We start from the raw sequence: 16,907 nt of genomic DNA, 5'->3' as shown, positions 1-16,907 counted from the left end.
CACAAAAATATACATATATAAATGTTATTAGCAAAAAATCAATACATAAACTGTTAAGCAAAAAAAGTTATATTCAACCAATTTCAGTATATGTACCTACACATATTTTTTCGTCATCACTTTCTTCGACAACTAATTGTATTTCATCGCTTGGTGACGGATCATCGCTCGATACCTCAATGTTTTCTGGTTCGATGTGGGGATTTTGAGATATATTTAGTTATAAGTATTTGTGAGGAGTTTTTGTTCAATTCTTTATTTACCTCCCGATATTTGGTCAAGCCTTGAGAAATGTATTTTTGGAACTTAAGAGCTCTTTCAACATTTGGATCATATTGTAGAAAATGATTTCCTAATTTCCGGCCTAATTCAAGACCTTCAGAAATATTTTGTGATGTCATTTCAACGCTTTGTGAATCATCTTCATCAGACTCATTATTTTCTTCATCAGTTTCATTAACTGTACCAACTAGTTCATCTACATCCAATTCTTTGTCAACCATTAGTTCAAAAATATCTCCCTCAACAAAGTCAACAAAACCTTCACCTTCAATTGTTCGGGCTAAATCAATTATTTGTGTACGTTCATGTTATAAAAGATCATCACAATTATTATTATCACATATTCCGATCCATAATTTTTTCCAGCATCCCTTAAGAGTTGTTTTTTTATTTCGGTGTATGATAATCCTACATATTTTAAACAATCTAATATTGTAAATTTTTTCCATGCTTCCATTACTTCAACACATGTATTATTATAAATCTGCTCTAAAATATATGCAAATGCACGTTTAATATAAGTAAAGCGTTTTAAATGTTGAAATAATTCCCTGGTCTAAGGGCTGTAGTAGAGAAGTTGTGTTTTTCGGTAGAAATATTACTTGGACATTCTCAAATTCTAAATCCTGAGGATGACCTGGTGCATTAAAAATTATTAGGAGCACTTTAAAGGGCAATCCTTTATCATTTAAATACCGTTTTGCATCAGGGACAAACATCTTGTAAAACCATTCACGAAAAATAACAGATGTAACCCAAGCTTTCTTATTGCTCATCCAATAAACCGGTAAGTTATTTTTATTTATTCCTTTAAAAGCACGGGGTGTTTTCGATTTATGTATAACCAATGGTTTCATTATATTATCCCCAGAAGCATTACTACAGAATAAAATTGTTATACGATCTTTAGCAGCTTTATGACCACTTGAAACTTTTTGTACTTTTGATAAAAAGGTTCTTTCAGGCATTTTTTTCCAAAATAGACCCGTCTCGTCTGCATTAAAGACTTGGTCAGAAGTGTAAGAATTAGCAGCAATAATATCTGCCGATGCTTGTTCACCTTTTAATTTTAAATTGTGTAACAAATGACGCTTTTTGAAATGTTCAAACCAACCGTGACTCGCTGTAAATGATTTGGCTGACGAAGAAGTTGATGGTAGTTCATTATTAAGTTTTTCATAAATCTTCAATGCTTTATTTGTAACAGCATTAGAATCAATAGGAATTCGCATTTGGTTTTGGTCCTCAATCCATATCATTAACGCCTTCTCCATTTTTTTAATTACACTGTCCCGAACGTACGATGTTGTACTCCTAGACGCATTAAACCCATCTGCAACACTTTTTCTGAGAGTGAGTTCATTCCTTTTTATTGTTCTTATTGTGGCTTCATGAATAGAATATTTTTTAGAAACTCTTGATAACTTTTCTCCTTCTCGAAGACAATTCAAAATTTCAATTTTTGTTTTTAATGATATGGTTTTTCTTTTTAGTTGTTTTTTACAACTTTTGACAACATATCTATATTTTTAAATTTAGAAAATTAAATTTTTTATCCTTCTATTAGTTTATAACAACTAATAATATTTTTCACTTAAAATAACACACACTTGTTAGCTAAATACTGACTTAGTTGTATACGTTTGAATGCACACATTAATAAACGCCCTTTTCACACATAAACGGGGAATTCCCTTCGTTGCTAATGTTCCCAGATAGATGTTTATTATCGTTATTTTTAAAAATTGTTAAATTACCTGTTGTAAATTTTAGAATTTATATTGTTTAAGTACATAAACGGGGAAATCCCTTTTTAATGTCATTATTAATGTTGCCAGATTAATATTTATTATCTGTATTTTTAACAAAATAGTTAAATATCAATAAATAAATGTTGTTTTAGTTATTTAGAATTTATTTTTAGAATTTTCGAACTTAATTTAAAATATTCCAACATATTGTAGTGTGATCAAGTGTACTCCAGACTGATAAATTTCAGACAATTCGAGACACGAGAATTGGTTTTAATGGCTTTAAAAATTTTCCAACTTAAGTTCGAATTTTCGAAAATTTTATTTTCAGATTTTATTACCTAGAGATTATTTTAAAGCATAAACAATTTTTCGAACATAACTTTGAATTTTCGAATATAATTTCGAATATTCGAACATAATATTGTATTGTACTCACAACCGCAAAATTTCAGCAAATTCGGGCTACCGGAATTGGTCTTAAAACAATTTTCCCTAATTAATTAACGTCTGCGTAAGAAATAGAAATAAACCTACCGCATAGTTCGTTACGTACGACGAATTTCGACGAAAAATACAATGAAAAATGCCCAGTTTTTTAATAAAACAATTTTTCATTAATAAAATAGTTTTTTTTATAACAAAAATTACATTTATAATAAATTACATAATGATGTTGCCGTCGCAACATACAACAACATCTACAACAAATACATGTATTTTGTTTTTAGAATAATTCAAGGATGTGACAAAATAAAATTTAACAAAAATTTCCTTTAACAACAATGTGAATGAAACATAAATAAAAAAATATGTTTCATTCATATGGGGATTTAATTATATTATTATATATTATACAATTTATAACACTTTTAAACTACTTTTAATTCACTTTTTCACAAATAGCAAAACACAATTTAAAAATGGCGACATAAACAATGTTAAGAATTTTCAAAACAAACTTTGACAACTAATTTCATTTATCTATTTAAAAAATAGTCAGCTGTTCAAGTGATGCTACTTTATTAATTTACTTTGGGTGGTGGCAGTTCTGCAACAACAACATTTTACATGTATTTGGTTTTTGCATTTTGTTTACGTAAATGTAAAACGGCGAATTCATTTTATGATTTTTTTAATTTTTATATTTTATTAAATAATAAAGATAAAGATATATAAATGATTTTTTTTAATTTTTATATTTTATAAAATAATAAAGATAAAGGTATATAAACTTGTGATAAAAATATAATCTGAATTGAATAATGTTTGTTTCAAACGAAAAATTCTATTCCGACATATTAATTTGCAAAATTTAAGTGAGTGCCTGAAAAATAAAACTTACTTTTTTGTGAAAAAAATATGTAATTATCAATATTTGGCCATAAAGTAGCTGCAGCCGGCCGGGTAACCTCATACGGTTTTTTTCTTTAGTTAATCTCTTCATCTGCATAGTGTTTATCAATGTTGCCCAAATTCTCGATTCCATATCACGCGAGATAAGACAAAAATATTCTGCGAACGTTGCGTTGACACACTATAAGCTTACTTGTGAATTTTCTTATTTGAGCATGTGTTAGTTGACTATAAGTCTGTACGTATCTTTTTTAAAATCCATTTAAAGACTGAAAAAGTGCCAAAAAGTCCTATTTCTTTTCTTTCTATTCTTACCTAGTCAAGGACCTACAGCTAACTTTTTATATTATAGAAAATTCAAAAAGTACCGAAATGTCCCCTTTTATGTGTTCTGGTCTAATCCGGGCTTTACATACTTAATTTGATGTTTCTAGGTTCAATATTACAGAAAATTCAAAGAGTATCTTTTGTAGAACGAAAAAGTACCAAAAAGACCCCTTTTAAGTGTTCTCACCTAATTCCGAATCTATATTCTTAATTTCATGTTGCTAGGTTCAATATTATAGAATATTCAAAAAGTACCTTTTGAAAAACGAAAAAGTACCAAAAAGTTCCATTTTATGGGTTCTCGAATATTCAAAAAGTACCTTTTGAAAAACGAAAAGTACCCATAATAGTCCCTTTTATGGGTTCTCGCCTACTACTCTGCATACTTAATTTCATGTTTCTAGGTTCAATATTATAGAAAATTTAAAAAGTATCTTTGTTAAACGAAGAAGTACCAAAAAGTTCCCTTTTATGTGTTTTCATCTAATTCCGAATCTACATACTTAAATTTATGTTCTTAGGTTCAATATTATAGAATATTCAAAAAGAACAATTTGAAAAACGAAAAGTACCAAAAAGTTCCCTTTTATGGATTCTCAACTAATTCAGACTCTACATACTGTATTTAATATTTCGAGGCTCAATATTATAGAAAATTCCAAAAGTACCATTTAAAAACAGAAAAGTACTAAAAATTTCACTTTTTCAAGTTTTCAAAATTATAGAAAATTCAAAAAGTTCCTTTTGTGGAACGAAAAAGTAACAAAAGCTTCCCTTTTATGGCTTTTAACTTAAGGCATACTTAATTTTATGTTGCTAGCCAATAACAACACATTCGTGCTGCTCTCGCTCTGCCATGTTTTTATAAAGAAGAGTACAAAAACAAAATTTACCGTATGAATATGTATCTTGTTTTTTGCAATTTCTGTTTGAGCATGAATAAAAAATCTAAATGTTTGATGAATTTTTTGGAGGTTTTCTCGGATTTTTGCTCATATCTCCAGTATTTATGGACCAATTTTGCTGATTTTAAATAGCGATCTTCTCGAAAGCATGTCTAAGAATTATTGAAGTTTCGGATCTCGCCGATATCTGGGATCCTCTAAAAACTGATTTCAACAAACACACAGACGGACATAGCTTAATCAACTCCGCTACCTATAAGGATCCAGAATATATAATAGAAATTGCAAACGGAATATACCCTTTCACGAAGGTGAAGGGAATAAAAATAATATTTTCTAAAATAAATTTTTTGTATGCAATTATATCATTATTTAAATAAAATTATACTTGAGTGAATCAAAATATAAAAGAAGTTTTTCCCCGTTTAACGGAAATTTTTAAATTAAAAAATGTAATCAATAATAAACTTTGACAGCTTCGTAAACCAGGCGAATTAAGAAAAAAATTATCAGCTGATTATATAACCACCATATAACAATATAACCACCTTGTATGAATTCGCCTTGCGTATGGCCACAAAGTATACAGAGATGTCACTTTTGACATTTTAAAAAGTCTAAAATCAGCTTTTGTTTGATTTTGAAATTGTTTGGTGAGAAGAGGTATATAAAATATAGCTAAAAAATCATTGAATTCGTTTTGTGCGAAAGAGAGAAAAATAGTTTTTTGCTCGTGACGTCTCTGTATACCCTGTGGTATGGCCATGCAGCTTTGCGTTGTTGTTGACTAGAAACATGATCAAGGCGAATTCATTTAAGGTGGGGTTATTCAATCAGCTGATAATTTTTTCTTAATACGCCTGGTTTTCCTAGCTGTCAAAATTAAACAATATTGTTATTGTTTACATTTTTATATTTAAAAATATCCGTTAAACAGGGAAAAATTTCGTTAATATTTTGAATTATTTATGTAAAAAAATCTGAAAATACCAAGCATCTCTTAAACAAATATCATTTTATTTAAATAATGGCAAAATTGGTATGTATACAAATATGTTATTAAGGAAAAATATTTTTTCTACTAAATGTTAGCATATTACACAATATTGTTTTATATTTCATATTAAAATTGTGTAGATAACGTGAATAACTAAACAAAATCTCTTTCGGAACACTTAATATTAAGAAACGCATATGAAGTATTTTCCTGGCTGGCTGCAGCTGACTTCTACGTTATGGCTTAATTTTGAAATCTATTAAATACAATTAAACAATATTGTTTTATATACTATATGAAGATAAAGAGATTAACTAAAAAATGTCTGTTCCGGAACGTTTTATATAACAAAACTCATATGAGGTATTTACCCGTCCGGCGGCTGCCACATTATGGCCAAATATTGAAAATTACTCCGCCGGGGTAGAATTATCCATTCGCAACAAATATTCATTCATTCGTAATATATTTTCATGAATATGTACTTTTTTATGTTTATTTTTCACAAAAAATTAAGTTGTACTTAACTTAATGCACTTGCTTAAATTTTGCAAATTAAGCTGCCGGAATAGAATTTTTCGATTGAAAAAACAAACATTATTCAATTCAGAATATATTTTCCTCACAAATTTTTAATATCTTTATTTTTTAGTATAATATAAACATTTTACAAAAAATTTTTTTCAAATGAATTCGCCGTACTTATGGTTTTTGGCATTTACGAAAACCAAAAGCAAAAACAAAATACTTGTAAAATGTTGTTGTTGCAGAACTACCACCACCTTATCTGAATTCGCCTTGAACATGATATTAAGCATGATGGAAAAATAAGGTGAAGTCAATTGTATAAAAACAATAAAAGTTGTATTGTTATATCAAAAAGTGTATATGTTGCCAGAGTGGCGTTTTGAATATGTATCGTAAATAACCAAAATCCCATATGCCAAAAATTTCTCTACATAAAACCATTATATATTACAACAAGTAAGAGTGCTATATTCGGTTGTGCCGAATCTTATATACCCTTCACCATAGTGTTTTTTAAACACCTTTTATAAATTTTAAATTTTTTCCCGATTACATTATTATTACATCAAAAGCTAAACAAAAAGAACAACAACAACGCTAAACGAAATAATAAACAAGATACACAAGGTATCTAATCTGGTTTCCTCTAAAAACTGATTTCAACAGACAGACGGACATGGCTTAATCGACTCCGCTATCTATAAGGATCCAGATTATATATACTTTATAGGGTCGGAAAATTATATTATAGAAATTACAAACGGAATGACAAACTTATATATACCCTTCTCACAAAAGTGAAGGGTATAAAAAACAAATTTAAAATATGTACACATTTTTTTTTTTACAAATACACCATTTGTTATCATGAAGAAGGAATTATAATACAATTTTAATTTATAATACATTAGAAAATGTTAAATGTTTTTTAATTATACTTGGCAATTACAATTGCCATAAAATATACCATACAAATGCGTTTTTATGACGTTTAGTAATACACATTATTGTATGTAACTTTATATTTTTATAAGGGGTTTACTTCAAAAATAATTTAAAACAAGTAATATTTCTATATTCGGCTTTGCCGAATCTTATATAACCTTCACCAAGTATGTTTTAGAAAACAGTTTTTATTTAGTTTGTATCTCTGCACACATGTCACACATAACATACATACACACAAACAAATATAAACTGTAGCAGAAAGAAATATTAACCGTTGTACTGTAATACCACCGTCAAACTGTATTACCACCCTCAAACAAATATGAGCTGTATTACCAACATATTACTGCTTTATCTCCATGTTCTTGTTATATCCTTCACCTTCGTTAGAACAGAACAGCATCCAAACATACAAAAAAATACACAGCTGAATAAAACCAAATACATCTCCACACGCACATGTACATATTTATCCAATTTAAAGTGTTGTTTTTGTTGCTTTTTTAACAAAGCATGAAAAAAATGTGGCTTTTTTGATGAAATTTTCAGAGGTTGTCTCGGATTTTTGCTCATATCTCCGTTATTTATAGACCGATTTTGATGATTTTAAATAGCGATCTTCTCGAAAGCATGTCTAAATGAATTATTGGAGATTCGGATCTCGCCGATATCTGGGGACCTCTAAAAACTGATTTCAACAGACAGACGGACAGACAGACAGACGGACATGGCTTAATCGACTATGCTATCTATAAAGATCCAGAATATTTATACTTTATAGGGTCGGAAAATTATATTATAGAAATTACAAACGGAATGACAAACTTATATATACCCTTCTCACGAAGGTGAAGGTTATAAAAATACACTTGTTTTTAAACAGTTTTCATGAAAAATATTTATGATATACATAAACATTTAACGTAAATTTAAAGGTCTTATTCATCAACTTTTATCAAAACTTTATAAATAAAATTTTTATACAAAATTTGTTCTATAATGCTTTGATAAATGTTTATGAATAAGGCAATAAATATATAAACAATTACTCCTTTAATTATAAATTTAAATTATTTTAGTATCATGAAAATTTAATTAATACCTATGCAAAGTAATGATGTTTAAGTGCATCTGGCAACTCGAAATTGTACATATTGCAAGTTGCATAGGACTTTCATTAAAAAAATATCAATCAGCTGTTGAATTGACTTCACCTTATAAGTGCACCCAATGAAAATTAATAAAGTAGCATTACTTGAACAGGTGATGACTATTTTTTAACTAGATAAATGAAATTAGTTGTCTAAGTTTGTTTTGAAAATTGTTAACATGTTAACATTTTGAATTGTGTTTCACATTGTTTTGTTTTTTTTCACATTGTTGTTAAAGGAAATTTTGTTTAAATTTTATTTTGACACATTCTTGAATTATTTCAAAAACTATATACATGTGTTTGTTGTAGATGTTGTTGTACAACAGGAATGTCGCTACTTTATTAATTTACTTTGAGTGCACCCTGATATTAAGTACGTAGTAGGGTTCTACAGTTAAAGCGAAAAGTCTACTTTTCGACTTTTTCGACTATTTTCAACTTTTTACGACTTTTATTAACAAAGTCGACTTTTTTTTTACTTTTTCACTGACGGTAGTTGAGTTATCGACTTTTTTGGAACAAAATAGTCGACTTCGACTTTTTTCGACAAAAAGTCGATTGTTCGATTACTCGAAAGTTGATTTATAGAACCCTACTAATAATATTGGTAAAAACTCAAATAAAACTTGGCAGCACATAGTATGCAAGAGAGAATTTTTTGTGATACGTTTTTTTTTTTTTTGAGTGAAATGTGAGTAGTATGATAAACTACTTTGTTAAAGTAACGGGGATAGTTACTAGATATTTTTCAAAGAAGTACTAAATTTCTAGTCAAGTGACACAACTAAAAAAATTTTGTCAAATTTGAACTAAAGTTAGTAACTATTGTATTCCTACAAGAAATGTATGACCGAAACTAACACATACATACTAATATAAGAAGTACATTAATTTTAATGTTTAATTTTAAATTATTTCAATTAATCGTAATAATTAAAATTTTTGGATGCACATTATTTTTAAAACTTTAACATCACTGTTTTTTTCTTGTTTACATCTTTTTTGTATTTTATGTCAGCTATTTATAGCTGTTACTTAACGTTGCGGATTGAATTCTATTTTTAAAGTTTCATACGCAACGCAACTTCAACGTTACGGCAAATCTAACGACTTACACAGGTTTTCGTAAGCCAAATACGAATCAGCTGATTCATCACGAAATGAAACGTAGAGACTAACTGAGCCTTAACACACTTGCAACATTTTTCTTTAAAAATTGCTAAATAGTTAATGGATAATTCTATCAATAATGACGGTCAAATGACCAGTAAAATGACTGTTGATGTACTTAATGTGTGATAAAGGGTTTCATTTGCATATGAAAGAGTGAAACAACTACATTTGACTGTTATTGTGTTTTCCGTCATATAAATTAATTATTTCCGTGAAAGCCAAAGATCAAGAAGAGAAAAATTAAAAAATTTAAGACTAAAATTATTAAAAATAAATAGATTTATTATAAACTGAATTTAAAAACGGTGCATGAAGTGGAGCTGAGAACATACATTTCGGAGTTTAATCTGTCTGTGGTAATATGAATACATATTTACTTTTAATTTTTATATTTCAATATTTGGTTGTGTGCCAAACGGCAGCAAAGTTCTATGGTAAAATAAAATTTTCTTATGGTGGAATATATTATCACTTTTGCTGTGCCAAACGAAATCTTTTTGGATTAGATGAAATTTTGACAATTGTTACTACTTTCATCTGCATTTATTTTAATAAAAGAAACACTTTTATTGTTTTTTTATTATTAAAATGTATTTTCTACAATCACAAATGTATTATAACCTAAAACAAAAAAATATTTTATTTTTTGGATTTTCAATTTTTTTTTTCATTTGTCAAAAATTTATGTTGCTCTATGAGCTAGTAAAATTTTATTCACCTCATATCTATCAAAAATTTACATTTTCAAGCAAATTGTTGCCGATTGGCACACACTTTTTATGTGTATTTCCTTACAGACAATATATTTCCACAAATTAAAAGGAGCATAAGAGGATTTTACATTCTGTAAGGTATGTAAAATGGTGAAATGATAATTTATGTATATGCTTACTATGTATATTAATAAAATTAAAATGTTAATAAATTGTGTTTTATTATAAATTGGTATAGCCGTCAGATTTGACGGATAAATTCATTAAGTGTGATTGGTCAACTGTGATGGATATATCCATAAAGAATGATTAGTCAATCGTGACTAACATTTCCATCATCCTTGATTGGTAAAAAGCAAAAGAGTGAGCAGCTCAAATATATGTTTTAAAATCGGTAGAATTCATAAGTGCAAGGGAGATGCAAGATCACATGTACACAAAATTTTCCATTAAATTTTTCATATTGCCCTTAAGAACTTGATAGAAACTTTGTTCTACGCAATAATCGATATTTCCTTCACTAGTGTCAGTCAAATGTCTGTCACTGTTCTTGTAGGGATAGTACAACAAACACATCGGTCAAGAACTGTCGGACTGAGAAGGTGTCAAATTTGCCATTTTGGTCATTTGATATAAAATATTTTTTACATAAGCAAATTTTATACAAATTGGAAGACAACGATTTCAAAAGATAGATCACTTGACACGAAATTGACAAATATTTTTTGTTTTAATATGTCACAAAGGTGATATGAATTCATCGAATTATATTTTATGGTTTCTGTGAAAACTATTTAAGAATTAGCAAATAACATAACATCCTCGATTTTCGTTACCAAAATGCTTTGGAAATTAGTGAATACTTTCGGGGTTATGAGGAATGGCCATCATTCCGCGATATGTTTACCGCCATTTATGGTAATCACCCTCGATTGACACAGGCTCAAAAGTTATATCATCTAAGGAATAAAACAAAGGGCGAAGCAGGTAGTATTGTAGCTAAATATCCACTTTCAGATCAGAATTATTTACTGGCGTGGGACGCGTTAAGGGCGCGATATGAGAACAAGCGCATTTTAGTAGACAATCAGTTGAAGATTTATTATACCAGCAGCATTTAATTTAATATACCAGCAGCAAAGGCTGAAAATTGCGAATCGATTAACAGGATTCAAACTACCATTAGCGATTGTTTATCAATTTTAAAGGCTCATGGTATACGAACCGATCAATGGGATCCAATCCTAATATATTTGTGTTCCACAAAATTACCTGATGAAACATTAGCTCTTTGGGAGCAATCGTTGAGTTCTCCAACTCGTTTACCTTCCTGGGCAGAAATGGAAGAATTTTTAATAAATAGACATCAGGTAATGGAAAGAATATCTACATTCAGAAGTCAAAACCCAGCTTATGTTCCATATCATAATCAGGGTAGAAATTATAATATCTCTTCACAGCAGAATAAAGCTAGATATGAAAACCCGAACAAAGAAGCTCAATCGAAGAATGATGATATGCTTTGCAAATTATGTAATAAAACACATATCATTCGAAATTGTCCTAAATTTCAAAACTTTTCAGTAAAACAGAGAATTGACTATGTAGAAAAGAACAAAATTTGTAGTAATTGTTTGTCTTCAGCTCACACAAATATAATTGTCAAAGCGTTTTTACATGTGTCCAGTGTAAGAACAAGCACCACAGCTTACTTCATTTGGATAATTATTCCAATAATAAGAAGAATAAAGCAAATAAAAACAAAACGTCCAATACGTTTCATGCTGATCCCTCTCAGCAACCGGAGGACACAATAAACCGCCAACCACCATGTAGCTCAATGTCTACAGTACACAAGACAAACACACAAACAAACTTTTCTGTCAATGATGATGACATTTTATTACCTACAGCTCTAGTAGAAATTTTACATTTAGGAGAAGTATTTACAGTTAGAGCTCTAATAGATTCGGGATCAAAACGATCATTTTTAACTAAAAAAATATCAAAAAGGCTTGGTTTAATAACTCAAAATGCAAATTTTGAAATTTGTGGATTAGGGGGTACAGTGGTAGCAAATTCAAGTAAAATATCTACCATAACTTTGTGTAGAAAAAACCACGAGTTCTCACTCAGTACCCAAGTTATAATAGTTCCAAATTTATGCCAAGCTTTACGATTTCAAACGCTGATCTCTCAGAAATAAAACATCTAAAATTAGCTGATCCTAATTTCTTAGTATCTTCACAAATAGACATGCTAATCGGTAGTGATATAATTCCATATATCATTCAAGATGGAATACAAAAGAATATCTTAGGCAATCTCCTTGCTCAAAATTCCATCTATGGATGGTATATTTATGGCCCAATGAAATTACATAGCGTTTCTCTAACTGCTAATATTCAAAATAAGGAAGAAAATGATAAAATAAGCTCAATGCTTAAACTATTTTGGGAAACAGAAGAAATTCCAAAATCGAAAGTTCTATCAGAAGCAGATCTCTACTGTGAAGAACTTTATAAAAAGACAACATATCGCAGAAGTGATGGTAGATATGTTGTAAAACTTCCTTTTAAACAAGAATTTCCAGAAAACTTGTATTTGCAATCTTCCAGATTCGCAGCAAAAAGTCAATATATTCATCTAGAGGCAAAATTACAAAAACAAATAGATCTTCAACAGATTTATAATGATGTTTTAGAAGAATATATAACATTGGGTCATATGAGGAAAACAAATTCTTCCGAAATTTGTAAAGATGGAAAGTATTTTTCATATTATTTACCACATCATGCTGTATTTAGACCGGAAAGCACTTCTACAAAAGTTAGAGTAGTCTTTAATGGTTCTCGCAAAACGAAAAGCTCATTTTCGTTGAATGATGTATTGCATATTGGTCCAACGTTGCAATCTGACTTAATGTCAGTTATTTTAAATTGGCGTATATATAGATACGTTTTCAATGGAGATATCGAAAAAATGTATCGCCAAATATTAGTAACGGAAGCAGATTGTCCGTTTCAGAGAATTTTGTATAGAACAAAAACTTCAAGCAATATTGAAGATTACGAGCTGTTAACAGTCACTTTCGGAGTGAATTGTGCACCGTATTTAGCCATACGAACGTTGCTGCAGTTAGCAACAGATGTAGAGAGACAGTCTCCTTTGTCATCTCACATATTAAGACATGAAACATATGTCGATGATATTTTAGCTGGTGGACATACTTTGGCTTCAGCCCTAGAAGCGCAAAGTCAATTAATAAAGTCTTTAAAATCAGCTGGATTTCCACTTAAAAAAATTACGGCAAATAATAGCAAATTATTAGAAAATATTCCAACTGAAGATATTTTAAGTGCAGATTTCTTAAAACTTTACGATTCGAGCTCTACGAAAACGTTAGGTATTCAGTGGAATGCATACAGTGATTCCTTCACTTATAAAGTCGAAATTCCCGATTTCGCATCAAAAATAACAAAAAGAACAATTTAACGACCGCCCATTATTGTTCAAGCAAAGACCGCCCATTATTGTTCAAGCAAAGATCCTTCTACAGGAATTGTGGCAAGATGGGGTCGAATGGGATGAAGATGTGAAACCTCAGACTCTTTCAAGGTGGAACATTTTCTTAGAAGATTTTATACACATAAGATCCATTCAAATCCCCAGATGGATCCATTTCCATCCAGATAGCAAAATCCAGATCCATGGTTTCTGTGATGCATCTGAACAGGCCTATTGTGCAACAATATACATTCGAGTGGAAGATTTGTCTGGCAGACATTCTAATCTGCTAGTAGCGAAAAGCAAAGTTGCGCCGTTGCAACGTGTAAGTCTTCCTCGGTTAGAGTTATGTGGGGCATTACTGCTCTCGAAACTAATTAAACAAACTCTAACTAACAATTCATTTAAAAGTGCTCAACTTTTCCTGTGGTCAGATTCCACTATAGTATTAGCATGGTTACAAAAGCATCCATCAGTTTGGAAAACATATGTTGGCAATAGAACATCTCAAATTATTGAAAATGTTGGTAATGCTAAGTGGAACCACGTTTTAACCCATGAAAATCCAGCAGATCTTGGAACACGAGGTTGTAAACCACAAGATCTTAAAGAAAATCCTTTATGGTGGTATGGACCAATGTGGCTACTTGACTCCCAAGACAATTGGCCTAAATCTAACCCACCTGCCATAGCTCTTATGGAACAAAGGAAAGTTGAAGTTCACTGTTCCGTTACAGATGAACTCAATATAATACAAAGATTTTCTTCATATCGGCGAGCCCTCGCCGTAATAGCATATATTTATAGGTTCATACGTTCTACTAATAAAAGATTACAGAAAACTAAGTTTGAAAGTTTAACGCTCTCTCACGAAGAGCTTAATAACGCAAAAATTGTATATATAGACTAACGCAGAAGTTTCATTATTCTGAAGATTTAAAGAATCTTTCGGATTCTAAGCATATTTCAAGGAAAAGCTCTCTGCTTACTCTAAATCCATTTCTCGACGCTCAAGGTCTTATGCGGGTTAATGGTAGATTAGCTAATGCCCCGCTTACGTACGATGAGCGATTTCCCATAATTATCCTTAACTCTTCTCAATTTTGCAAAATTTTTCTGGAGTTTGTCCACAAAACTCTAGTCCATGCTGACATAACCCTTATGATGAGCGCAGTAAGAAGCCAGTTCTATATTCCTGGTTTAAAAAGAACAGTCAAGAAATGCGTTCATCATTGTCTAACCTGTGTTCGTTACAAACAACAAGTGAAATCGCAAATAATGGCTGCACTGCCAAAAGAGAGATCCACTCTCTCATTACCGTTCTCACATACGGGTGTCGACTTTGCTGGTCCATTTCAGATCAAGTCTGGCAATTTGCGAAATTCACCATATATGAAAGGTTTCGCATGTATCTTTGTATGTTTTGCTACAAGAGCCATTCATTTAGAAGCTTGCTCTAGTTTAACATCAGAAGCATTTCTAGCTGCTTTTGCACGATTTATAGCTAGGCGAGGATTGCCAAAATCAGTTATGTCGGACAATGGTACAAATTTCATAGTAAGTCATTGCTAAAGGAGTATTCGTTATTTCTTAAACAATCCTCCAAGGATATAACAGATAAATATGCAATTAATGGACTTGAGTGGAAGTTCATTCCACCTAGCGCCCCGCATATGGGAGGTTTATGGGAAGCTGGCGTTAAAAGCTTCAAAATCCACTTCAGGAAAATTGCAGGCGCACATAAATTTAATTTTGAAGAGTTCTCTACTCTGCTTGCGCGAATAGAAAGTGTTCTAAATTCACGACCAATATCACGGATGTCAGAAGACCCCGATGACCTGCAGGCCCTTACTCCGAGTCATTTTCTGCGCAGTGCACCTTTGGTATTCGCGCCAGAAATACCGCCTGACAATTTGTCGTTATTGAATCGCTGGGAACGACTGAAAGCACTCCATCATAAATTTGGTCAACGATGGAAAAATGAGTACCTTCAGGAGCTACACAAGAGGTACAAATGGCAGAATCCACGACGGGATCTACAGACTGGTGATTTCGTTATCATCAAGGATGAGCTTCTTCCTCCATGCGGCTGGAGGTTAGGCAGAATAGAAGCCGTACACGTTGGTCGGGATAAGCGCGTAAGAGTCGCTGATGTTAGAACATCTAGTGGCGTCGTGACCCGACCAATAGTAAAATTATGCATGCTCCCGTTATGTGAAAAGTCTGTAGATTAGTTTGTTCTTGTCCATACAATGTCGTGTCTATGTGTCCAAAACTATTTTTTTCGACCTTAATCTGCCTCTGTTCTTTGTATTTTAATCTCATTTTAGAATGGATCCAGCCCAAAACCCAGAGTTGTGCGTTGTGTGTTTTGCATAGCACCCATTGAGATATTGCAAGATGTTCCGTAAGTTGACATTGGAGCAACGACTTTATGTGGTGAGAACCCATAAGTATTGCTCCAATTGCTTCTCGCGGACTCATCTGATAGGTAGCTGTATCTCAATGGGTGCATGCCAAATATGTTGCGATTTGCACCACACATTGCTACACCCAAGGACAGCTGCTCAGGGGCCAAGGCAAGGACAACCACGACAGCTACGCCAACGCGCTCGCAGAAGCCTCCCCAACCCTCCTCAACAGAGAGCTCAACAGCGGTTGGATGACCTCCGTCAACGCCTACAACAACAGCAGCAGGTTATCCAACAGCAACAACAACAGCTACAGCAGCAACAACGCCAACGACAACAACGGCAACGACAACAACTACAGCAACAATCTCAGCGGCAGCCACAACGTCGCCAACAGCAACTGCCCCGACCCCAACAACGACAGCGCCAACAACTTCAAGCACAAGCCATAGCCGTTCCTCAGCCTGCGGCAGCGCCAGCCTCAACCCAGGGGCTGGTCAATCAAATTGTTTCAGCCCTCAGCCAACTGACAGGGTCCACAATTGCACCAGTGCAAGGAGGCCGGCAAGTCGAAGTCCGGTTAGGTCGCGTTGAAGACGATTTGATCGATCTCCATGACGATCTTATCGACTTCGACGACGGCCTTACCGACCTTGACTGAAGATCTCCAAACACTTCCTAAAGGCAATGTTTTAGGAAGTGTTACGAGCAAGCCGGGCTTGGCGCCGAAGAAGATCGGCTAATATTTATTAAAAAAAAAAACAAAACCGAACGACTCCCGGTCATATTGGTGTTTTTAAATTCAAAAAAAAAAAAATAATAATAAAAAAACGCACTCCCGGTGCTTCAATTATTT

At 31.9% G+C, this 16,907-nt stretch overlaps 3 protein-coding genes across 3 annotated transcripts; 1 reads left to right on the top strand and 2 right to left on the bottom strand.

The window, feature by feature from the left end:
- Positions 1-22: 22 nt before the first annotated feature.
- Positions 23-505, bottom strand: LOC124420152. The gene is made up of 2 exons (XM_046952231.1): positions 264-505; positions 23-186 (listed from the first exon to the last, which is right to left on the bottom strand). The coding sequence occupies exons 1-2, from the start codon at positions 501-503 to the stop codon at positions 133-135; spliced, it is 294 nt and encodes a 97-aa protein (XP_046808187.1). The 5' UTR covers positions 504-505; the 3' UTR covers positions 23-132.
- A 289-nt stretch (positions 506-794) lies between these two features.
- LOC124420151 (tigger transposable element-derived protein 1-like) lies at positions 795-1,556 on the bottom strand. The gene has a single exon (XM_046952230.1). The coding sequence runs from the start codon at positions 1,554-1,556 to the stop codon at positions 795-797; it is 762 nt and encodes a 253-aa protein (XP_046808186.1).
- A 10,947-nt stretch (positions 1,557-12,503) lies between these two features.
- On the top strand, positions 12,504-14,550 carry LOC124420200. The gene is made up of 2 exons (XM_046952410.1): positions 12,504-13,442; positions 13,612-14,550. The coding sequence occupies exons 1-2, from the start codon at positions 12,504-12,506 to the stop codon at positions 14,548-14,550; spliced, it is 1,878 nt and encodes a 625-aa protein (XP_046808366.1).
- Positions 14,551-16,907: the final 2,357 nt, after the last annotated feature.

The sequence above is a fragment of the Lucilia cuprina genome, chromosome 5 (assembly GCF_022045245.1).
Source record: "Lucilia cuprina isolate Lc7/37 chromosome 5, ASM2204524v1, whole genome shotgun sequence".
Taxonomy (NCBI): domain Eukaryota; kingdom Metazoa; phylum Arthropoda; class Insecta; order Diptera; family Calliphoridae; genus Lucilia; species Lucilia cuprina.
The sequence above is the reverse complement of the archived record's forward strand: the minus strand, read 5'-3'. Positions and strand labels throughout refer to the sequence as shown.